This window comes from Poecilia mexicana, unplaced genomic scaffold, assembly GCF_051168715.1.
Source record: "Poecilia mexicana isolate PSO_F unplaced genomic scaffold, ASM5116871v1 scaffold_15, whole genome shotgun sequence".
NCBI classification, from domain to species: domain Eukaryota; kingdom Metazoa; phylum Chordata; class Actinopteri; order Cyprinodontiformes; family Poeciliidae; genus Poecilia; species Poecilia mexicana.
The window spans coordinates 20,264,961-20,289,886 of record NW_028263384.1 but is presented as its reverse complement, the minus strand read 5'-3'; the positions used below and the strand labels follow the sequence as shown (position 1 = coordinate 20,289,886).

Here is a 24,926-nt window from a genome sequence, read left to right as displayed (position 1 = left end):
GACCACACTGTTGAAAAACAGTGGGTGGGATCGACATGGGGGGTGGCCAGACAAAGGTAAAAAGGGCAGAAAAAAGAAGAACGAAGTGCGAGCTAAGGAGAGGAAGAGACAGAGAGCACTGTAAGTGCACCGAGCTCTGATAACAGTAAAAGAATAAGGCCAGGGACTTCTCCATTATCTTTGTGTGCAGTGCGTGTTCATTGGATGCTTCGATAGGATACTGCATTGTACCCTCTGGGTTTGGCAGCACAATTGTGATGGTATTACTTCCACGGCCAAGGCTCAGGAGAAGCAACTGATTTTTTTTTTTCTTTGCTGCACAACCCTATTATGTACAGAAAAAAAAAGATCGACCTAAGCTACAACAAACAGGAGACTACTTACGTGTCTAAATGCACAGCCAGCATTTCAGATTCTCATAATTGTCCTAAAGACTTAATGGCCTTTAAGCATTCAGTATGAGACTTTTTAATGAGGTTATGAGGGCAGTATAGTTGTGGGTCTGTTGAAGCAATTATTTCCTTGCTTTTAGAGTGATATTACATCAGCCCTAAGTTCAAACTCCTCGTCTCTCCTTCTCACTTTCTAGCCATCGTTTTTATCTTTCTTGTCCACTTTTATTATAATCACTGTTGATCCGTGAGTGGCCTAAGAAGGACGAAGGGTTGCTATTATGAGTATGGTAGAGGAATGCATGGATGCTAATCAAACAACAGGCGAGCTGAGAGAATAATGACTTTGTTTGCTGGGGAAGGGGGGATGACCACGCTGTAATTGTGATTAGATGTAATTAGTTTGCTACAGGCCTAATAAGGTAGCCAGACTTGGCATTGTCACTGAAGTGTGATTGGTGGGGGTGAGGTTGATCATTTTGTCCATCACTTGCCAGGAGAGGATTTATGCACATAGTATCCACCCTTCAGAATACTGTGAAGAGAATTTAAATTAGTCAAATGTTGGGCAGACGAGCTGTGACAGGTTTGTAAGCAAGTTTGATGGTCGCTGTCTTTTTTTTTTTTTTTGTCAACATTTACCTGCTTTTACCTTTAAATCAGTAGAATTACAGCTGAAATTGACAGCCGGGAGACAGGAGTGATGTTCTGTGAATTTATTAGTAATAGTTACTTTATCTGTATTAGACTGGCGCCATATCGGATGCAATTTATAGAAAAATGAAGAAATCCTCAAGTGTGGGGAGGCTAATAGTAGACTTCAATTATAGTTTGCTTATTACATGTTTATAATGATGGACTACAACACTATGTTAGTAAATATTAAATTCTACCCTGGATATTACAAATATGTTTCTAAATTTTATGTGGACAGACTCTTTCAAATATCAATCAACAATGTCATAATATTTACCCAATCTTGGTGGGTGGCAACCAGGTGAAGATTAATGGTATCAAAATGTAAAAGAATAATATTCTTAGCATGCATACAGCAGTGCTCAGCTAAGAGTTTGAAACATATTTCGAAAACAATTGTAGCTCAGTTGTTTTGGAAGCATTTATCTTTTCAATTGACTAAAATAATTCACTGAGCGGGATAGAATAGTTCCAGTGTTGTGGTTTGAAGCACAGAGAAAAAAAATACAAAAACCTTTTGCATGGATGAGAGATATTATCATAGGAAATAATTTGACTTTTACAAAAAAAACAAAAAACAAAAAAAAAAATCAATTCCCTTGTTCTGTCCTCAACTCAACAGTCCAATTCAAATCCAGCAGAAGCGGAGCCAACCCTTTCACTTTGCAAGAGGCTGTCATTTGTGGGGCATCATCAAAAATAGTCTGTTTAAAAATTCAGAGTTTGATAACGTTCACTTGATTAAATCAGCTGAAATCAGGAGTTCTGTCTGTCAGCGTTTCACTGCTCCACGGATTTGTTAACTGTTCAACAAACTTTTACTACTGTTTTAAACAATTAAATAAACTATAGGAAGCTAAATTAAACTTAAATTATTTTGACTTTAATATCAATGTAATCTGTTTTCTGTGCTCTCTTGAATCTGTTACGGTTTTAAAATAATGCAATTGCACTCTTGACAGGTCACAAGCACATTTTAGGGTTTAGATGCATGCATGCACTGGCATTCACTTCCAGTTGAGAGTCATTATTAGCCTAACATGCTTGTTTTTGGACCTGCGTGAGGAAGGTGGTTTACCCAGAGGGAATCTATGCATAGGGAGAATGTGCAATCTCCTCTCAAAATGATCCCAGTCAAGATTTAAACTGGCAACCTTCTAGCTGTGAGGCAACAGCGCTAACCACAGGAGCCACCTTACAGCACGCATGTTTAAATGCAGAGATGGGAGCACGGCCGCGTTTAAATCTGCTTCACATCCTGTCACGACCATGTCAAAAGCTTTCCGTTTCGCTTTTCCACCTCAGGCAATCTGTGAGGTTTGGGTTGCAGTCATACGACCATCTATCATTTAGATGAATGCACAATTCTCCGCAGAAAGGTGACTAAAGGTTATGAAGACAAGAAAGAGACGGGTTCTTTTGTCTGTGTTTTGTGACGTACACATGTTATGGTTTCTCACAGCTTAACAAATGTGATTGTGCAACTTTTGCTTTTCTGGAACAATAGCTTGTACCTACAGCGGAACTCAGATTTGGATTTGCATCCGTCACATTGACATGTCTTTGGCACTCTGTAGCTTTTGTCAAAGCCTTACAGCAGGTAAAGAAGTTAAGAGTTTCAACAACACAAACAGTAGCATTGAAATTTGAATAACTGACATTTTAAGACTTTACAGAAACACACCAGTGTTGCTGAATTTTAGTGGTTCGCCAGTAGACTGCTGCATATTTTTCACCTTAAAAATAGTGGCACAAAGTTGCCTTTCCTGAAAAACATGGCACATTTCTAAAAGGTTGAGTTGTCGACTGTTGGGAACAGCATTTCTACTACTTTAAGCCTACTTTTCTTTTTCCAGTTACTTCCCAGCCATTACACAGGGCTGCAATTACTGCATTCATCTTCTGCTGTCATGTAAAGTGTGTTTATAAAAAGCGCTACACAAATGAAATTATTAGCAGCACTAATGACTAAGAAAATTAACACGGCTTGGTTTTTGCGTGGGTAATTGTGGTTTATGCTGTCAAAATGATGAATGTAAAAGTGCATTTCTATGCTTAAACTAGCTGTTAAAGGTAGCCAATCATCAACATGGTGTTTAATTCTCCGTAAGCACTACATCTACTTTGACTGTTATTATAGGCTTGTCCAACACAATGCCATTCATCAATTAATAAATCAATCAACAATATTGATGAAGAAATAAATATATTAAACGGCACACGGTTACAATAAAAGTGGCAATTTGTCAGGGAATAGTCTATTGATCTAAGCCCCTTAGAGAGTAGACTGGAGGTGGATTGAAAGAGCATCACACAGACATACAGACAGTGTGGTTGTCCTTTGAGACCATCTATTACTAAAGGCTTTTAAATAGGAAAGTGCAACTTCAGCTTTGACTCATTTTGTAAAGTTATTTAACAGCCTTATCTTGACCATTATCTGGTATTAAAACTCAGCAACACTGGTGGGATTCCTAACAGCTGCTGGAAACAGAAACATAAATAGCAATTAAAGCCCATGCCAGGTTAACATAAAGACATCCTAACAGATAAGACTTTAATAGCTGGCTTGATAACATCTAGGTCATTTTGTCTCCTATAGGCAGCAGCAGATGCAATTGTAGGCAAAGCGTTGGGACTCACCTGTGGGGTAGCGCTCAATGACTGGCAGGTCATCCACCTGCAGAGTGGCATTACCCCCACTCCTTGTAAACTTCACTATATGGTACTTTCCATCATTTACAAACTTTGATGTCTCCTCGATGTTTATGTCATCTGTTCCCACATTAAATACTACAGCAATGTTTCCTTTTTCCTGGAAGGAGAAGAGCACAGACAACAAGGCCTTTTAAGCAATGATGTATGTGTGACCGTGCACAAAGATGTTACGAACTATATATCAAAGCGGATTTTTGTAAAAAACAGCTTGTAATTTGTGAAACATTGTTATAAATTATTACATACAGAAACAGTTGGGGATGTTGAGCTTCCCATAACATATAATTGTAAATTTTTTTTGTCTCAGGAGATGCAAGTATAGTTACATTGTGAAAGGTTGAAAGTGAACTGATGTTGGAGACAACATAATGCTTTTATGCCAAAACACATTGCATCTAAGAGTGATTCATTTGTTTCCTGTCTGACAAGAACTGCATTGCTTTTAGAGCTTTTAGAGCATTTTATAATTTATATGGGTTTGTGGAAAGTTTTATTTTGTTTACTGCTAACTGTGATCCCATTGTTTCAATAAGTCTCCACTTGAAGTGTCATATATAGCACCTTGTTCTCTGTGTGAATAGCATTTATCACAATTTGTTTTTCCATTGCATGATGTTATCCAAGTGTGTGTGTGTGTGTGTGTGTGTGCGTGTGTGTGTGTGTGTGTGTGTGTGTACGTCAAACTGAGTTTTCTGTTAAAGGTACAAAAAAAATGCATTTTTTTGAAGGAGTATTATACACCAGTACCATATTTATTCCCACCTAAAATAACTAAAATTACAAATAGATGTACCACATCAGGTGAACATTACTAGAACATCATTGTTGATAGCTTTGAAGATTTGTTTTTAACACTAGGTTTCATGTTTCCATGTCTTGACTGTTGATGTAAGACTGAATACTGTGGAAATTTTAAATCGTTGTCTGACTCATTCAGAAAAGTCTGTGGCTTATGAGTCTGGGAAGGGGTCTGATCTCAAAAGAATTTGAAATCATTCATTGCAAAGTACTGAAATGGAGGGAATTCAAAACAACTGCCAACATGCCCAGGCTTGGCCTTCTAAAGCAATCGGGAATTGAAAGTGATCCCTGATAAACATAAGTCTGAAAAAAACTAAAAAAAACAAGCTCACCAGCAAGGAATCCACCATCTACCGTATATCAGACAGCGCTTGACAAACATGTGAGATCCATCTACTCGTTTTCTACACCCGCTTGTTCTTATAGGGCCACAGAGGGGCTCCAGCGGTCATTGGACGAGAGATTGCCACAGACCATACCAACATTCTTACAACTAGGGCAATTTAGAGAGAAAAACTTAAGAATAGAATCCTGCAACATGACAAGGACCCAAGTCAGTAAAACTATCAAGAATTAGCTGCAAATTAAACACTGGAAAGTCATAGGAAGACTCAAATTACAGGTTTGGATGTTGCCGAGATGCTGTGAAATTCGTCGTAAATTAAATTTATGCCCAACTGCGTACGTCTGTGAGAAGGGGAGCTAATATCCCACAGACCAATGCCAGAGGCTGGAAAAGCATCTCACTGAAGTAATTTGAGCCTAAGAATGTAAGAAAAACTATTGGTGGTAAGGTGACCTGACTGATTCCTCACCAAAAAAGATGTGTGTTGATATCTTTTGTTTCATATGTAAAATAAGTTGTTTTTTTTTTTTTTTTTATCCGGTGCAATTAAATCACTTAGCATTTCAGAGATAAGAAGATTAGACATTGTTATGAGAACATTTATTAACAATGAACTGAATATTTAATGGGGCGTCCCAGATTTTACACAATGAGATTCATTACCTTATGTATTATGCTGTCTATGAATATATATAATTAAATAACAAAATTAAGTGAATTATTCAGCTAATATTAACTTTACCTGCTAAGCCCCTTTGTGTACAGTTGCCATCTGGCACGCTTTATTCGCTACAAACATGAATAATCCTCTTAACTCTGTCTTCATAAGGCACAATTCAATCTGTAAAGTTTTTTAGGCCCTTTCAGGCACCTTCATTACACAAGCTGCATGAACTCCAACTATGAAGAAATAACACAAAAATACCTCAGAGGTTCAGAACTCATCTTATCCACAGACTCCTTCACATAATGAGTATTAGCTTTAATAAGCTCCTTTTACAGTACATGATCGAAGTCCCTCAATCCTCCTGTTTAATCCATCGAAGACGAGTGCGTATGTCGGTGCAGCCGACCGCTCTCTCTGCTTATGAGCTGCAGTGAAAGCAGCATCTGGTCGGAGGCTCAGCCCAGTATAGCGGCGCAGCACTTTGCATGTCATTATCCAGTCAGCACAACCAACATGCTGCCGCCTCGCCATCTCTCTTTTCCAACTCTCCCATGTGCACAGGCCGTCTCCCTTTCTGAGTCCGCCACTAAACAAACATGAGTATGCACGCTCCGAGACCCCGGCCCCTCGAAGTGCACGGAAGAGTCGAGTATGTCAGAACTGCCAGCAGCCACACCGCAATTAAAGCCATTTGTAATGTGTCACACCACGTTACCAAAACTAGGACAATACTATGGTGTGTAATGTAATTTCAACAGATTATATAATCTGATCCAGTAAAGCTACAGTGCTAACATAATTTACTCACTGCTTGCAGGCCCTAACATCGACCTGCTAAAACGGAGAAGCAAATAGATACAACAGCTATAGTCAGCTTCTCAGACCTGACCAAGGGCTAATCTGCAGACACTTGTGCTGTGTGCAAAATCTTGTTAAACTATGCCATTCAAAGAGATGTACTCTTCCACCATAAAACATTGATAAATGAGCTTCTCAGTAGGAGGAAGCACAGGAATAGAGCATACGGTATAATCAGACTTTACAGTTAGGCTGATTTTCACACAGTTTCCTGAATTTTAAAGTCTTGGATAATGGCATAAAAAAACATAAAACAAGCCTTTGCGATTTTAAAATAGGACTTTCTTTCAAGGACTAGCGCATACGGAACACATTAATTCTCAACTTTTTTTTATGACTATCGCTTTTAGAAAAAGAGACAGGGTTAAAAAAAAAAAAAAAAAAAAAGTTTCAGCCAAGGCACTAACCCAATTAAAATCCTGCTTTTAATAGCCTCCTTCAATTGACTTTTAATGTTCCCTGCGGTCTTGTTAATAAATTTACTGCATTTAGTCACAAACTGCCAACTTGAATTTTCAAAGCATAAAGAGCGCCTCGGCGGTGCTGCAGAAAGAGATGAGGAGGTAGATGAAAGACAGTAGAATGACATGTAGCGATCAGATTGAGGAAATTAAAATCCAAGAGACAAAAGTATTTTTTGCCCCCTGAACTTTTATACATGTACTCATGGGGAAAAATCACATTATTTAAAAAATATATTTCACAGGGATTTTGTTTGTAGCTCAACACAAAGAAATCGTTTTCAGTTCTTTTCACAAATAAAAACATAGCATTTGTATTCACCTCCTGAGTCAATCTTTTCTGTAACAACTTCAACTCTTTAGATATTTTGGAGCTCCTTTCCTGGATTTGTACACCAAGATAATGGAAATGGTGCCTTCTCTTCCCTGCAAAGCTGTGTCTTTGCATAGGATTGTCTGTGAACATCAATTTTCAAGTCTTGCCACCGATTCTCAAATTAATTAAGATCTCACCTTTGACTGGCTCGATCTAAGGCTTTAATGTAAATCACACTATTTTAAAAGTCCAACTGTAAGCACTGAATTTAATTTATTCATATCCAAGTAAAATAGGCTGAATACAAATACTCAAATTCTTGGGATGCAACAAATGGAGTCAATAAAACTCCATTTGTTGTTGCTTCTGTTTTCTGAGTTGTAATCTATACAAAAATATTTTATAAATATTTTTATTTTATACTATAAATCTGATACATTTCGACGTATGCTGAAAAGAGATTTGACTCAGACAACTAGTTCACTGTTAATTTTAGAACTAAGACGAGCCTAATCCTGGAGCACCAATGGGGTGTTGGCTTATGTCAGGGAGTGATTGATAGATGCTAACATAAGCCCAGCCATTACACCCTGCTCAATTTTAGGGCTGCTCACTTGGTAAGTGCTGGTCCCCATAGGGCCGCCCTCCCAGGAACATACTGCACAGAGCACATACACCGCACCCGAACAGCTCAGCCCTGCCTGACACTCGGCACGCTGCTTTGATTAATTGCTCATCAAGCTGCAATGGAGTTTAATTAACTGATGAAGTTGATCCACTATTCTCCTCTAATCTGCTCTTTTTTTGTGCTTCCCATCCGTGCAGCTGGAGGGTGGAGTAGCTGCAGCAGCACTCAGAGTGTCAGTTTGTCGTTAAAACTCCCCATCTGCACTCATTATACCAACACAGAAACTTGTTATACCAGCTATAAAATTACACAACATCCTCAGCACCAAGTGGGTTTTTTTTTTCTCTCTGTAGTCATTAGGTTTGTTGAGTGGCATCCTTTTTTTTCTTCCAATCATGTCTGTAAACTATGTTTGAACAGATGTGTTAAACAGTCAAAATGACAGGAAAAAAAAAAAGAAGTTTCTCACACTGGTGTTTTGGTTAAAATTATATGGTGTGCTTTTTAAGATATGCCTGAAGCTCAAACAAACCAACCGCAGCAAGTCAGCAGGATGCGCTGGTGTTCAAAAGATTTGTTGGGGTTGGGATTATTGTCCCTGCAAAAATGTAAAAAAACAAAAACAAAAAAAAAAACAAGAATTCAGGAGATGTCTTACAGAATATGTTGAGCCCCCTCTCCGATTTCTGCAAAAATGAACACCTCAGCTTAGTCCATCCTAATGTTTTGCTTGTTCATGAGCAATTCGCATTGACAACCACTGTGCTCCTGTCACATCCTGTATCTCTTCAGTCTGACGCCACAGGACAAAAACACGTCTCTCTCCAGCGAGGATGTCTTAGGATGTCTGTGAGGGTGGGGGGGGGGTCTGCTGGCAGGTGAGAGACCACCTCTGTCATCCCCTCAATATGAAATGTGTTTGTCTCTACAGGATGTGTGCATGTTGAGGGGATGTTGTACTCTGGTGAAGCTAAATGTCTTAACGCAGCTAACACTGGAACATTGTGCTCCTGCACCTTATCTTTTAATTACTTCTGACAGTCTTTGGCTTCATTTTAAAGCAAACCTTTAAGAAATAAAAGAGATTCATTTTGTTTTATTTTCTGCCTGAACAGCATGTGGCCCTCATGGTGATCATTATATACAAATTTATTTCAACGACAATAACAAGTATAATTGGTGAAGAAACTATTAAGGATAAATCTAATTTTATAAGCCCCCCCACTGCTTGATGGTATCCTATTATTTATAACATTTGTTTAAATTTGCTAAACAAATGTGAGAAACTCTTTTATGATTTACAAAATGGTGATAATTCAATTTAAAAGTTAAAATGTACATGTCAATCAGGAGAGGATGGTAACCAGCCTAACTTTGCTAAAGGATAATTTCTTTATTAAACAAGGTGCTAAATAATTGACTCAATTTACACTCCGATGTAATTATAATCCCTTGTTACTCAAATGATTAAAGTGATAAAATAGTTATATATAAAATGCTTGGCTGCATCATTTTCTTAAGCATTTCTTATTTTATTTTATGCTGTTATTCTAATCAAACTCTCAACATGCCTGCTAAAAAAACAAAACAAATTATACTTGCAAAAACAAGGTGCTAAATAACTTTTACAATTTACACTCAGACGTAATTATCAATTTATTGTTACTCTAATGAGCATAATTCAAGTGATAAAATAATATAATTAATGCTTGGCTGCATCCTCCCATTACCTACTTATTATGAGAAGGTCTGCATAATTCCAGTTATTACAAGAATCATCCAACCTTTCAGTAATTATCATTTTGTGTATCTCTATAAATTCTAAAGAGATAATTTATTATATATCTTTATCATTATATTGATGCATCTAAGCTTCTTCTGTTGTAATACCTTATAGCTTATTCTAAAGCCAAGGGACTATATCAAGTGGTTTTATAAGAGTAAGGCTTACCAAAGACAAAATTTATAAATTATTAGGCAACAGAAGTTGGAAAGATTGGCCAGATTAACAAGAGATAAAGGGCTGCTTTATCACTATAAGGGAAATGACATGAACATCTTAGTAGATCTCATAAATTTGAATATGAAAGAATGTGAAAGATATTTGTTGATATTACTGCCATGAATATGAATTCATATATTATCAAGAATCACCACACACTGAGTGATTCCACTCCTTCACTTCTCGTATTTTTGACAATTACGGCTCATAGATAATGAATGCCCAAAATTCAGTCTGAGAAAATGAGAATACTGTGGAAAAGGTCTTTACTGGAAACTCAAACCAACACCCTAATCAGCTAATTGACTCAAAACACCTCCGAAGGTTTCCTGAGCCTTTAGACAGTCTCTCACTCTGGGTAAGTAAGCTACACAATCATGGCTAAGACCGCTGACTTGACAAATGTCCGAAAACATCGACACCCTTCACAAGGACGGGAAACCACAAAATGTTTTTGCAAAATGCACAAAATCCACATTGCTTTAAGTGTCCAGGGTGAAATTTCCACAGTCAGTGACGGTTTTCTATACTATGTCATCAGCAGGTGTTGGCTCACATTTTTACTGATTTTTGTTAGTGAACTTTTCAGAAGTTCACAGCCTACCAGGATATTCTAGAGCAATTCAAGATTTCCTCTGCGGACAAATTATATGGGGATTCTGATTTTATATTCCAGCAGGATTTGGCACCAACTCACACTGCCAAAGGTACTGAAAGCTGCTTCAATGACTGTGGGGTTCCTGTTCTTGACTGGCCAGCAAACTCCCCTGACCTTTAACCTCATAGAAAATCTCTGGGCTGTGGTCAAGAGTAAGAGGAGAGAGATCAGACCAACAAGGCAGATATCAAATCAATCTGGGCAATGTATTTTAAATTTGGTCCCTTTTAATTCTAAAGCTTATTGTTTGATAAAGGTGCAATCTGTGGGATCTTGTTTTATTTCACTGAAGTTGGATTAAAATAATCTTAAACTGAAAAAGTGGGCTACTTTCTTTTTGAAATCACCCTTTAAAAAAAAGGAAAAAAAAAAAAAGATCGTGGAACCTGTTTGCTTCTGGTACTGAGCATGAACTTTAATAAAACTAAAGTGTTAAGTAGGGAATTTACTGTAATATGAAAACAACAACAACAAAAAAAAAACTTTTGTACTCATTAGAAGTAGAGTTAAGCATACATTGAGCTGGAAGTGACAGAAGTGTCGGTTAAAGGAGCTGATCGATGGCACTTTTCAGAAGGCACTGATCGTCTTTTCCTGCAGTGGCATTTGCTGCCTGTCTAAACTCTTTCTGCGGCTCTATCCAGCCTGTGACATATTCCATCAAGTGAGGTCAACAGATATCTGAAATTTCGTTCTCTCCCCCTCAAAGAAATCAATTCAGGTTTCAGGTGATTCTCCTGTCTGTCCACTTGTGACAGCTGGCTCACAGTCGGGGTGAGTTGACCTTCATCTTTGTCCTCTCCGAGAGGACTTCCTGCATCCCCCCTGAGCATAGTCACAGTCCAGCTCACCTCATCTGTACGATTCATACTGCATGCCTTTCTGGCCAAATAAGATCACGTACTATCAAGTGCCTTCTCAGGGCGATAGGAGATAGCACAATCACTTGAGTAAGAAATAGGGAAAATACGTAGTGGATTGAGCAGAAGTGGCAACATATGCTTAGAGGGAAGGAACATATGCTGTGAGTAACCCTCCATTTCACATTATGACTCAAACAGACACTGAAAATTATGATCTTTGTCATAAAATTTTATAGGGACAAATATTTTGCTTTGCCCTCGCAGAAATTGTTTCCTTACATGTTGCTGTGTTTTGAAATCTCAGTTATTGGGGTGAAAGGAGAGAAAGGTCTTGTCTTTTATTTCTTCCTCTTCCCCTACCAAAGCATGCAACACACCAATATATTTACAAAGGTATTCAGTTTCCATAATTTCCATATGATATGTTTCCTAGTCATCAGTGAACACACTTCATGAACAACAGGCAATAAATACTATTAAAAAGGGCATCAGCTTTCTTAAAATAAGTTATAGTCTTTTTTCATTTTTGCCATGATAGTAATTACCTACAATCCATATAATGGTTAAAGAGAAAATAACATTAAGCTTGTCACTATCTGAATGCTCCTGCTTTTATCAGGAAGACAGCTGCAGGGCTCACACTGCTTCAGGTCAATGGTAATACTCTTTTTAGTTATTCTGAAAGGCAGACATATCCAACACAAGCTGCCCTTAATCTACATTTTTACAGATTTTTGTTTGTGAATCTATTTGAAATGCTGCACTGGGAAACTGGAGTAAATTACAGCTTCACTACTGAATGAAAAGTGTTGAGGTAGAGCTACAGGACGTACATGGTTTGTGTATCCAAACAGAAAGAGAAGGGGAGGAAATTATATACTTTGCAGTAGCTACAATTTTTGAAAAAGAACTAGAGTGAAAAAACAGAAATGTGATGCACCCCTAACTACAATGAATGAAGCACACAGACAATGCTACAATAAACCAATGGTTATTTGCAGTTTTCTCTTTGAAAGATTTTGTCTAGAATTATTTAGACACGGTCAAAACATTTCTTGGAAGAAATGCTTGACACAATGTTTTGGCTTTTGTTAATCTGTTTTTGTAAGCCCGACCCCTAATATAACAAATGTCTAATTAAATATTGCAGCATTATCTTTTAAATTGTAATTTTAACCACATATGCAGTAAGTACAAAATGCTTGCTCTCAAACAAATTCTTAAAAATGGAAGCCAATCTAACTTTTATTATAAACAATCGGAGCAAAAATCCTGCAGTTATAGAAAGTTTGGATGCAAATTGAACTAGCTTGATACATAGAACTTTAAATTAATTTATAAAAGAAAAACATAACTTCCATTTGATATTTGCTAGCTTAAAATAACCGTATGATGATGAAACCACGAACTGTGAAAAACAAAATCACCAAAAAATCTAAAGCATCTATGTTGTAATTCTCTCTGCTACTGGCACTAATAAATAAGAGTATAACTTTGTTGGATTTAGAGCAATGGATGCCTTCCAGCTAACTTCAACAGCCCCATTAGATGTAACATTGAAGCTATCTCACATTTGGCAACAGAACCTGGAAACTCCTGCCCGTTGCGTTTGCAGCACAAATTAATTCAGGGCCTTAACGCTTGTTGAGAAGTGGTTCAGAAATAGATGTGTTGCTGGCTAAGACCAAAGTTATAAGAACATCAATTAACAGAAAAGATATAGTGGGAGATTAGATTGTGATAAATTTATGTAACAATCCAATCTTTAGATTCTCCTTTGTTTACCAATGACCACCTTGCCAGTTAAAACTAAATCAGACCAATTTTTTTGTGAACGTTCCAGGTTATAAGGCCTGTTGCTATGGTAATGGGAGAGAGAGATATGTATGAGGCTGAAGTTAGTTTTCTGTATTTCTGCCTATCAAGCACACCTGAAAATGAATATTAGTTATTCAGATGGATAAATTCAAATGAGACAAAGTAACCTTCTAAAATAAATTTCTTTCAACCATATTTAAAAAACAATTTGCAATTGCATGTTTTGGACTCCAATACATGCACAAAAGTACAAAGTACAAAGATAAAATATATTTATATGTCAAAAAGAAAAAAAAATTACAAAGTTCTATTCAACTTTAAAATTGTACGTTTTCAGTTTAATTTCAAGAGAACAATGGAAACTGCAGAACTTGGGCGTAGTGAGTTCCAGAATAGTGGCCATAAAGTTTGAATTCATCTACCACCCTTCGTGTGTGGCGCAGTCAGCAGGCCCTGATTAAAGGCTCTGCAAGGGACAATTCAATGCAAACAGTCTGAAATATGCACTGGGGCTTGTCCATGTTACAACACGTTTCCCCAAGTTACAACCAGGATCTTACGCTGCAACATTCCTGATTTTAAAAGCAAATAACAATATATGCTGGATAATGAACAATGATTTCAGTCTTTTCTTTAGGAAGAGAAGAATGTTTTCAATCATGCTACTTTTTTAAGCAGTTCATACACAGACAACTTAAAAACATGGTTAGTCTTAAAACGACACCGATACTAGTGAAAGTAAATGTCTGGAAATGTGAAATGGCGGATTGTCTTCGTCCAGAAAAACTTTAACCTAACCATTTTATTAATTTGCATTATGGAAGCAAATGAAGCTGAAAACCAAAACATCTACATTAGAGCCTGCATTAGCAACCAAAGTATTTATATAGTTTACACATTTACAAAGAAATAAAGAAAATGTGTTTCCTACCAAGATGCATTAATATTATGCAAGGCCAGCTATCAACAAGGAGCACAAAAAACACCCCCCCCCCCCGAAAAGAACAAAATTAAAGTTGAATTTATATAGCCAATAGCTGTTATTTAACTGGGTTAAGGTGTTTTAGGGTGCACTTTTCTAAGATGAGAGCCCTAAAGAACTTGCTTCCAATACTTTCACAACACCGAGAAAGAGCCAGGCTTTCAAATTGCCACCATCAATCAAGAGGTTTTAAACGATGCAACAAGCAATTTCATGGATGGCTTTTTTCAACTTTTTCCACATTATTCCCCATCAGCCCCATGTACTGTACCCTATTTTTCTCTTCAAACAACCTACCTCCGTTTCCCATTGACTGCGGCACCACAGATAAAAACAGAGTCCTCTCAGGACTCTCTCGTTTATTCATGTCCAGTAACTTCTCTGCGTCTTTTTCCACATGTTTACATAGCTCAATGATTTTCCTATTCCAACACAGCAGCAATTTCATCCCTGAAGAGAAATCCATTAAAACATCTGAAACAAGAAGTGTTATGTCGTGACAAGAAATAGTCTTTATTCAAACTTTAAAAGAATAAACCTCGCTCTGTACTTTTGATAATAAAGGACTGCTTCCCTTCATAAAATAATACAAAAATATTTCTGCTCTCAGCAGTAGTGACTTTTTCGTTTGTTTGTTTATTTTTGTTTTGTTTTCTTTTGTTTTGTTTTGTGCACTAGGTAGCAGATCGGATGGGGTGTGAAGGTTACAGTTGGTGTATTTGTGAAATTGAATCTGGTCTCAATGTTTGTCTGCGAGCTGTAAAATTGGAATATCCCCAACAGCAAGCGGGTGAGGTGAGATCTAGTTATAATCAATTCAGGCTCTGGACATTAGCAGATATGAAACTGCCTACAGGAAAGCTCACAGTGTGTTTTTGATATAAAGAAAATGATAGCAAACAGAAGATAAAAAAACAAAAATTCTCAGAAGCAGGAAAAACGTACCTTTAAATTGATTCAAGATTACAACACAAAGACACTAATTCCCACATTTGACTCAAACTCATACTATTCGACAACAGCAAAACCTAATTTCACAGCAGAAATTTGCTGCACAAAGCTGAACTGTTCTACTTTTACATGAAAGAGAGAATTTGATTCAAACCCAAAATAAACGACAGGCTGATTATCGTGGAGGATAGCCATGGAATTGCTTGTTTTCTGGAGTAAATTGGATATTTACTGAATGAATGTTTGTGCCTTGTTTTTCTCTTGTATAGTTTGTAAATTCCTTTGTGTAGAAAACCACAAATTTCCATCACACAATGAGGGAAGACACCGAGGAAAAGCAAAGGAAATGAATATTTTTTTAACTCCCAGAATGAGCATACGTTTCAGACAGCAGAAAACATAGAATTATTTTACTGATTTATTTTGCATTTCAAATGAATAATAATAAAAAAAACACAACCTTAACAGATCCAGTCATATTTGAACATATATTGTTTTTCATTTTTTAATCGGTTTTTGAGAATGGCTATGTGCCCATATGCCTTGTTATGGAGAACCTGGCCGACTGATGAACAGACGGCCAAGATGACTGAACCTGACTGAGTGTTAAATACAGAGTTTATAATTGGTGGCTAGGCTGAGCCATTTGCTTAGGGCTGACCAGCTGGAATCAACTACATCACTGATACCTGGGATAATAGGGTACAACATGCAAGTACACAAGCAACATATAAATTAAGGAGCAGGGGATTGCTGTGCTTTTCAACAGTGCAATGTTTCTGCTGTCCAGCTGGACGTATATGTACTAGGTTGTATGCTTCTGTCCAGATGAAGAGGTGGGTCATTGTTTATCCTGATGCTGTGGTTAATGTCTGATTTAAAACCCAATAATGTCCTGAAAAAAGTAAAAGAACCTTGTCACCCATTGTCGAGTGCAAGAGTTGGTGCATGGAGACTAAGCGAAGGCTAAAAAAAAGTCATTGATGACCAAGCAGTCATATTGAAGCAAGTCCTGCTGCTGCTTGTTTATGAAGACATGTGACAGTCCTGCATGTCCCTCTTCTACCGTTTGTACTCTTATATCTGAAGGAGTATTCTACTTCGACAATATCCTTACAACAACAGATATAAAAATGAGTTACTTTAAAGAGGTTTATTCTGTATTGATAGACAGCTGAATGGACACCAAAAACAGATTTTTTATTTTTTTTTATTTTTTACTTCTGGAAATTAAATTAGGATTTTTTTAAAAAAAAAGTGGGCTTTTTTTTAATCGCACTGGCTATAAATATTTTGCTTACAGTACATAACTCTGCTGGCATTTTCTCTTCACATAAAGCCAGATTAGCGTGCAAGAGGCTTAATCTCTAATGGTAAGAAAAGAGCAAAGACCAGTGAGGAATTCCTAAAACACCTCCAATCTAAAAAAAAAAAAAAAAAGTGGTTATTTATGCAATAAATTGATGTGAAATGCAAAACTGATGTAACAATTTAAGTAAATATAAAAAGATTTATTCACTCCAGATATGATGTTAAGAACATCCCTCCAAAAATGCAAAACTAAGTCTCACATCTGGTTTTCTCACCTCAACACTCTCATTCACACATCAATGAATTGCGTTGTCTTCCCTGAAGACAAATAATTAATTAATAACATAGTTAAAAGGTGGTCAATGATTGTCAGAATTCAATCAGTTAATCAATATGTTTCATAACATTATTATATGAAGTTATATGTCATTAAACAACACAAGGCAGTTTCATTTACGGCTTTTTTGTTTTCACAGGATTAAACACCTGCAAACTTTCCTTGCACACATTGGAAGGATTAAAGTGATCTCCTCCTTTTGTCCTGTGGCAGACTTACAATACGAAAAAGCCTTTAAGGGACACAGTGTCGTGTGAAAAGTCTAGCCAGCAGGCATCACTATGAATCAGCTGAGACTGTTTTAAAACCTAAATATGTCTTTCAGTAAATGACAGCTGTGGTACTTTCTATTCTTCTTTTCAAGACAACACATTATTTCTGCAATTGGCGTTACTTTCAGCTAAAATCAATCATCTAAACAGGCACTGAGATATTTTGGATGACCATTAATTATATCTGAATTCCTGAGGAGGAACTCCATCTCTCATTCGACCCACTCGATTTCAACATTGCATGAAATGACTCTCTCTTGTCATGTATTTTGAGAACTGTAAGAAGCACCTGCCCAGGGATAAATGGAGTGGGATGGAACCTGCCAATGAACAAGATGACAGTGGTGGCGACAGCTTCTCAGCTTCCCTGGAAGGTGATCGAAAATAGGGACCAAGTGACACATTTCTGGATGTTTGTCATCTCTGCAGAACTGACCAGGCACTCTCATCTTTAGTTCACCGTTTTTTGATGCAGTCTTGTCTCTGCTTGCCATCCTCAATATTGTCAAATCTCACAGCACAGTGTTTCGGGAAAGAAGCGTGCATTGCAGGCAAGGTTTCAGAACAACCTATCACACTTTTGTGCTTCTGTGAAATGAGCTTTTATCAGCTGATGCTCTAATGTGGAGGATGTATCAACGAGACGCAACACATTGGCTTTGAATAAGATTTTTTTTTTTTTTCCCCAAGGGATTTGGATGTTGTCTGCCTCATGCATCTTCATTCTGTGCAGAATATTTATCTTATCATTATGTAAAGCATTACCACATGTTGTGTTGCAGTTTGGTGGCTAACAGGACAAACTATCGACACATCTGAGTTGCATTAGGAGAAAGAAATTGTTTGTCCAAATAAATGGAGAGATTCATTCAGTCAAACAGACGGAAAAACAGTAACATTCTCAATGTGTTATGTTTTCATCAGTTATGCAGTATAATAGAAGATGGTATAGTTATGTACTGGTATAGCATAAGTCTGACAAGCTTGTTAGTTTGAGCACTCTAAGGATCATCACACTTCCAAAATCTCTTACAGTGATATGTCATCTTTATATCGAAGTAATAGAAGCTTTTACTGATTGACAGCGTCTCTTTGAACATTTCCAAACCGACCCTCTAAGTCTAGGATGGCTTCTTTAAATGTTGTTCTTCAAGGAGCTTGGTCGTACCTTCTGTGAGGGATTTGACCGAGTCTCCGAGGGTCTTGTTCTCCATAGCTAATGACACCACCTGTTACTGGATTCTAGGAATTCCCACAGCACCATGAAACTCCTCGTGGAGAATTACAACAAGGGTCTGTCTGACATCAAATCTGTGCGACCTTTCGTCAATGCCGCCCAGATGTCTTCATATTCTCCATCAGAAGACGACTGCTGGTAAGGCATTCTGAGTGAGTTGGGGGTGGGAATTACAGAGTTTCTCTCTCCGATGTCTTTCCACAATGTAATCAATCATTCTGGTTGTTGTGGCTAACAGGTGTCCAGCAGTTTTTAAGTTTACTGCACCGTAATAACAAGATGTGCTTATATTTCAGTTCATTTTTTTTTTTTTTTTTTTTTTTTTTTGTTAAATGTTGTTTTGTTGCTTAGTGCATTTGTGAAGGCATACTTTTTTTTTTTTGCATTTGTTATTAATTTTCTAAGCTAATATGAAATTATGACTTCAAAATGGTAGTAAAGAAATTACTTTTACGGCTTTCAGTGTTTGCTGACACCCTAAACCTTGCAGTGCTACTCAGACATTTTGATAACCTCCCAAGGCCTTGCTGATGTAGGCAAACCTACTCTGAGCCCTTTGTATTAACTCATGTGGAGGTCAGTGGTAAGAAGATACAGCGCATGTCGAGCTGTATTGGCATCTTAAGGGTAATGTCCTGATGAAGTGTTCAGTTTCAAGCACTTAATAGTGACATTTTTATAAAATCCTCTAATCTTTAGTAAATGAGTCCTAAGTGGGAGCTTAATCCACGTGTGTCATCTTAATTTCATCATGAAAATGTAAGGTGCGCATACTTTTGTTGTAAAAATATGATCATAAGGGGCCATGGCAATATGAAGGAGCCTTGTGTTAGGTCAAGTGAACTGAAACTGATGGTGAACATAATTAATGGTCTGAAATAGACTAAGAATTAGTGCTGGGCTGGGATGTTAATTGACTATGATACTTGGACTGGTGCCTCTCTGCCGGAGGCTCTTAGTCTTTTTCTCTGTGCTTTGCTGTATCACTTTGCTTCAATTTTCACTGTCCTGTTACTTCCCCTCCATGCTTCCTCCCAGACTCGCCCTCCTACTCAAGTCCCCTCTGTCTTTTTCAACCTCTTTTTCTGTGTTCCCTATGCTGCTCTTGTGAGTCTTCTTTCACTTCAAGGTGTCTAGAGCTTCAAAAACAGAAATAAACCTTTAACATCAACTTCTCAAGTTGATTCGTACTCAAAAGGTGCAAGCTTTGGTTGTTGTCTACGGCAAACAAATTATATAGCTAATGGGACTACCGTATTATCCATGAAATGACAGATTGAAATAAATGGCCTGTGCAACTCTGTAGCAAAAGTGTTTGTATAGCGGTACACTGTAATAAATATGCAAGAAAACAAGGTCATGCTTTTGCTGGGTTGAGCATGTTTCTACTGCCCTACCGTTCTGAGAAGCTTTTAAGTTTTCATAATGAGGCTCAGCAATATTTGATCTTTTTAATAGTTTATTTTTTCCAAATAATAATAATAAAAAAAAGCGAAACTGTTTTACACAGTTCTGCACTTTTGCAAAGCTTAGGTCACAGATAAAAACTGACTTTAAGACCTCTGTGCAAGAATTTAAAAAAATGATTTGCCACATTTTTCATATGGCAAATCAATAAGATAATAGGATTTAATTCCTGGTAAATAGTCTTTTTTTTTTTTTTTTTACAACTAAATCCGCATTTGGGACAAAGGATTCCTATTTGTATGCCTTAACTGAGAAAAAATCTGTGTATAAAACTGAACACAATGTAGTCAAAGGTTTTATGAAATATGTGCAAAATATATATTACACTCAGCAGCTTTTATTAAATCCAGTTTAATATTTATATGCTTCATATGTATTCACACTCAGAGATAAATATAATTTGTCAGAGGCAGTTCTGTTTTCATAATAGGAAATCAGAAGCTGTCAAGGCATCACAGCTATCAATAATTTCTTGCTACTGCATCTGACTGATGAACAGACTCTTAATAAAAGAGGGGAGGGGAAGCAGAATCTCCAGCAGCAGGAGGAGACAGGAGTGAATTAGAGGCTAAATGATGGGGGTACAACAAAGCAGGACTTTTAAAGTTGAAAAATGTGATTAGTGAACAAGAGAGAAGACAAAGAGAATCCAAAGGTATACCGAAATAGTCTCGAAGAACCGTCCGGATCAAAGAGAAAAAAGCTGACCTTATTATTCCTTCAGAGATTACATCGTGTCCACACAGACTGGTTATCCACACAGACAGCAATCACAGTCATTCCAGCGCCTCCCCATCGCTCTCTCACTGCCTTGCTGATGCCCTCTGGGAGATCACACTATCATGGAGATCTCAACGAAGACGAACATTAACTCACATATCAATAAATAGGCTTTACTGCGTAGGCGGCGCAAGTATCCACCAAGCGGGGTGAGTGAAGACTGCCATTGATTTGCAGCGCTGAAGGACAGACGGAGGTTGAATGTTGAGGTTGTGGGTTGAGGCTGAGCAGGCTGTCAGGGTTTAAGGGCTACTGGAGTTCTGAGACAGCTTGCCGTACACAGACATTTATCATCAGCAAGGTAACTGGCTTCTCTGAAAGCAACTCAGGCGAAAAATGAACAGCTGCCACAGCTGCACTTACAAAGACCCCACCATTTCATCCACCCGTTTTTTTTTCTTCTTTTTTTTTTGCCATTCCCAGACATCAATGTGCAGCAACAGGAAACAAGTCAGATGTATTGTCATTAAACTACATGATATTTTTCTCTTTGGCTATGGCTGATATTTTGGATCAGAATGATTTTAAATAAGATGATGTAAACAAGAAGGATAGAGAGCAAAATATCTAAAAAGAAAGAAAAAGAAACATCTAGCATGAAGGGGTTTCAGTTGCATAAATTTATTGTGTCTGATTCTGTTTAAATAATCCCATCTGACACAAACAAAAATGCTTCAAAATGAGTTGAGTGACTTTGCCATGCCGGGCCTGCCTACACTGACCTGAGATCTGGCATCAATGGAATAAGTAGATCTTCAACAGGCTTTGTAAAATACTGCAGTCGCTTCCACTCTACTTTGAAATGCACAAAGTCCTGACACTTGAACAGCTATTAGATGAAATATTTGCACTACAAAAGGAGAGGATGCAGTCAGTATTACAATAATCACAAGAAGATATTAAACAAAACAGAAACTGACAATGTGTTTCTTGTCTCAGTGAAAAACAAAAATCCCTGCATATCAATAAGGCATAATAATATGACCATCTGTCAAATAGTGTTTTTGTATCCCCTTTTGGGCCACTGCAGTCCTGACTTGTCCAGGCAAAGTCTCCCAGAACCACTATTAGACCTCTGAAGGTGGACTGTGTTGTCTGGCACCAAGATATTGACAGCAGATTCTTTAAGAGCTGAAAGTTGGCTGGAGGTTTTCATGGATTAGAGCTATTTGTCCAACACACAGGATTGATTTCTGAGGCATTTGGAAGCCAAGTCAACACCTCAAAGCCTTTTTTATTTTTTTTGCTCTTTAAGACTTTCCTGAAATATTTTTGTTTTGTGACATGGAACAACATCATGCTGAAAGAGGCCTGCATCCTTGTTTATCCCCAGTTTAGTGGCCCACAAACACCTGGTGATTCAATTGGCCAGACTTCCCTGGAGATGCATTGCGAAACCTTCCCATTAGAACCAGTGTTGACCTCTTCAGCCTTTTCAGCTACAGTACCTTTTCTATTACGTTGGACAACACAGACCAGCCTTCATTCTCCAAATGCATTCGTGACAATTAATCTTTGGTTCAAAACTTTATGCTTGCCCCATTTTTCCTCCCTCTAAAATATCACTTTTGAGTCATACATGTTAATTTGATGCCAAATATACTCTAACAGAGAAAATCAGTGTAATTAGCTATGCATGGTCATAGTTCTATGACCAGGTATGGTGCAAGTTTAGGAGAAGAAACAGAAAGTTCTAATTTTTTTAATGATTTTAAATTGGCAATAACGGTTTGGCACAAAACCTCTGGTTTTGTGTTTGCAACACGAAGGCTTTTATATCATAGGAACCATGGTATACATATTTTACAGGTAGATCCATTGACCTTCCAAGTAACAAAAACTTTCTCATACTTTTATATATCATTCCTATGAATTTTCTTTTTTTTTTTTTACATTTTCTATGACAAGACAGTCCTCTACCCTTGTGCAGAAGTCAAATGAATTTCAACTTGGCGCTTCTCCGCTGTATTACGAAGGCTTTGCCCCCTTTCTTTCTGTTCATGCCCAGCTCATGGTTCCATCTTTCTCTTATTGAAACTCAAACAGAATGTGGACCCATTCCCCCGCGCTGTACAGAGTGTTAGGGAGGGCTGCAGATTAAAAAGCTTTCCCCTGGGCGCGCTCACCAGGCTGTTCAGCACTGCTCGCCAGGGAGATTCACTACATACATTCTCTTTTATGGTCCTTTCCTTATTCATCATAACACAGCTTCAATTTTATTAACTTCTCCATCCAAGCATACATCTTTCCCCCCTGCCATTAGTCTTTTTCTCTCTCTGTTCTTATCCATACAGCACTACACTCCACCAACTTTCCCAGGATGTTCATAGGAACACATAAACAAGTGCATGCTGGTGTTTGCTCACATGAATACAGATTTAGCGATGGCTTTGTTTTCATCACTCAAAGGAAATCTTTTTGTGTCTGTTGGTTTGAGTCACCCGTCCGCTTAACACGCACTGAATGCAGAAAATATGAATAAAAAGGATTCCAAAATGTATTTCATGCAAAACAGAACATATAAATGCTGCAAATGTTAGCCACTTGGAACAAGACTGAGAAGGATTTTCTGTTTCATGCAGAAACAGAAAATCTGTAAATAAAGATTGTAAATAAATGTCTTATTTTTTCTTTATTTAGAAATTCAATAACTATCCTTGCGATACTGAATTCTAGATTTTTCATGGATTACACCAGTTCATTATGAACATTGGCAAGTTTCTAGTTATCAATTTGTGATATTTTGTTGCACTAAAAAGTGTAAAAGCCTTCGACATCTCACCGTTACAACATTTGAGATCCTTCTTTTTGAATTCTTTTCCTGGGTTCCCATTTTTTCAGACATGGGAAGAGAAGCAAATTCTCCTGGTCACAGTTTTTCCAACCATAGGAAGAAGGAAATGTGTTATTGAACCCAAAACTTTGATGACTTCAGTGGAGTTCACAGCAACCATGCTAAGAAAAAGTAAAAAGTGGAACGTGCGGAAGCAATGGATCTACTGCAGTCTCATGAGAAAGGTGACGACACAAAGAAAGGCTTTGATGGAGGAGCTTCGCCCATGTTGTAGTGTGAAAAGATGGAATAATAAATACAAAGAAAGGGACCAAAATATGTGATGTTGTTTCTCTGAAGTGTAACGCAAGATCAAAATGGATACAACGTTTGCCTAAGGTATCATTTTTATAATTTTTCTTATGAGATGGTGAGTGTCCATGATAAATGTCATATTTTATAAGTTAAGAGAAGGATCAAAATGCAGACAGGAACTTGCATGAGGATGGTGAAGGTTTAAAAATTAAGACAGAAAGCTTAAAAACAATAACAGGGTGTGGTGCATGGGCAAAGTATCAAGGCAGCAGCAAATGAAAGACGCTGAATACAGGTGAGTTAACGTGGGGATTAGAAACAACTGTGGAAGAGAGAAAATACGCAAACTGAAGGAAAGTGAATAATTAGCACAACTGAAGCTGACAGAAATATAACATAGATAAAGATCATACTGTCCATTATCTATGGGTGAGTGCTTTATCAGTCACAATCAAGTGCAAAGCATAGAATGCATAATGCCTGTGACCTTCATTTTTGCATTTTATATGCTCCAAAATGCAAACTTAGATCAAGTCCTATACCAAAAAGCACGGAGCTGTTTTGCTGGTTAGCTTGCACAATATTTTACTCTTTTTGTGTGTAATTTGCCAGTATCCTAAAGTACTGAAATCATCATGACAAATTGTCCCAAATGAAATGCCCCAGATCTTGGGTCTCGGTTCAATGACATTAAGCAGCACCTGAAGAGAAATACAAGATGTCACGGATTATGCTCTGTTTCTCATTAAAGATTCATGAGTTGTCAACAGTGGTCTCATCCACAAACAGAAGCCTACACAAAGACACACTAATCATTAAGGTGCTGTCTGAAACATGATGAGAAAGCCAAAAAGGAGGAGAAGCTGTCGTCTCGAGTTGTCAGATTCTCCACATACACCACGGCTCCTGTCGTCTACTTGCTGCTTAAGAGAGAGCCAATTTATTTCCCCAGAAGGATGTGGACCACTTGTGACATTTGGCAACGGAGCATCAGAGGATTCATCCAGCTGTTACACACTCAAATACACATAAAAATACAACGGCTAGAATATAGGTTGGTGAATTCACCACAGAAGCTTTGACAGGCTAAATAGATGAACTAGCAGCTTCTCCGCTTTAATGTGAAATGATTGTTGGCAGTCCTGATACAACCCTCTATCACTCACCTATTGTCTGTTCTGATGCCAGGTGAAGTGCAAAGAGGAAAATAAATGCAGTCAAAACTGCTGCCCTTCTGCATCACTTTAATGCATATTTCTACCGCAACCCTCCTCTGT

The 24,926-nt window shown here is 37.6% G+C and overlaps 1 protein-coding gene across 1 annotated transcript in view; it reads right to left on the bottom strand.

The window, feature by feature from the left end:
* Positions 1–3,346: 3,346 nt before the first annotated feature.
* Positions 3,347–24,926, bottom strand: part of LOC106933710 (neurexin-1a) — a 130,337-nt gene continuing 108,757 nt past the window's right edge. Inside the window, exons 13-14 of the mRNA XM_088013451.1 lie at positions 3,732–3,903; positions 3,347–3,375 (exon numbers count right to left, since the gene is read on the bottom strand). Coding sequence (XP_087869577.1) covers positions 3,347–3,375; positions 3,732–3,903 — 201 coding nt within the window. The remainder of the gene's footprint in view (positions 3,376–3,731; positions 3,904–24,926) is intronic.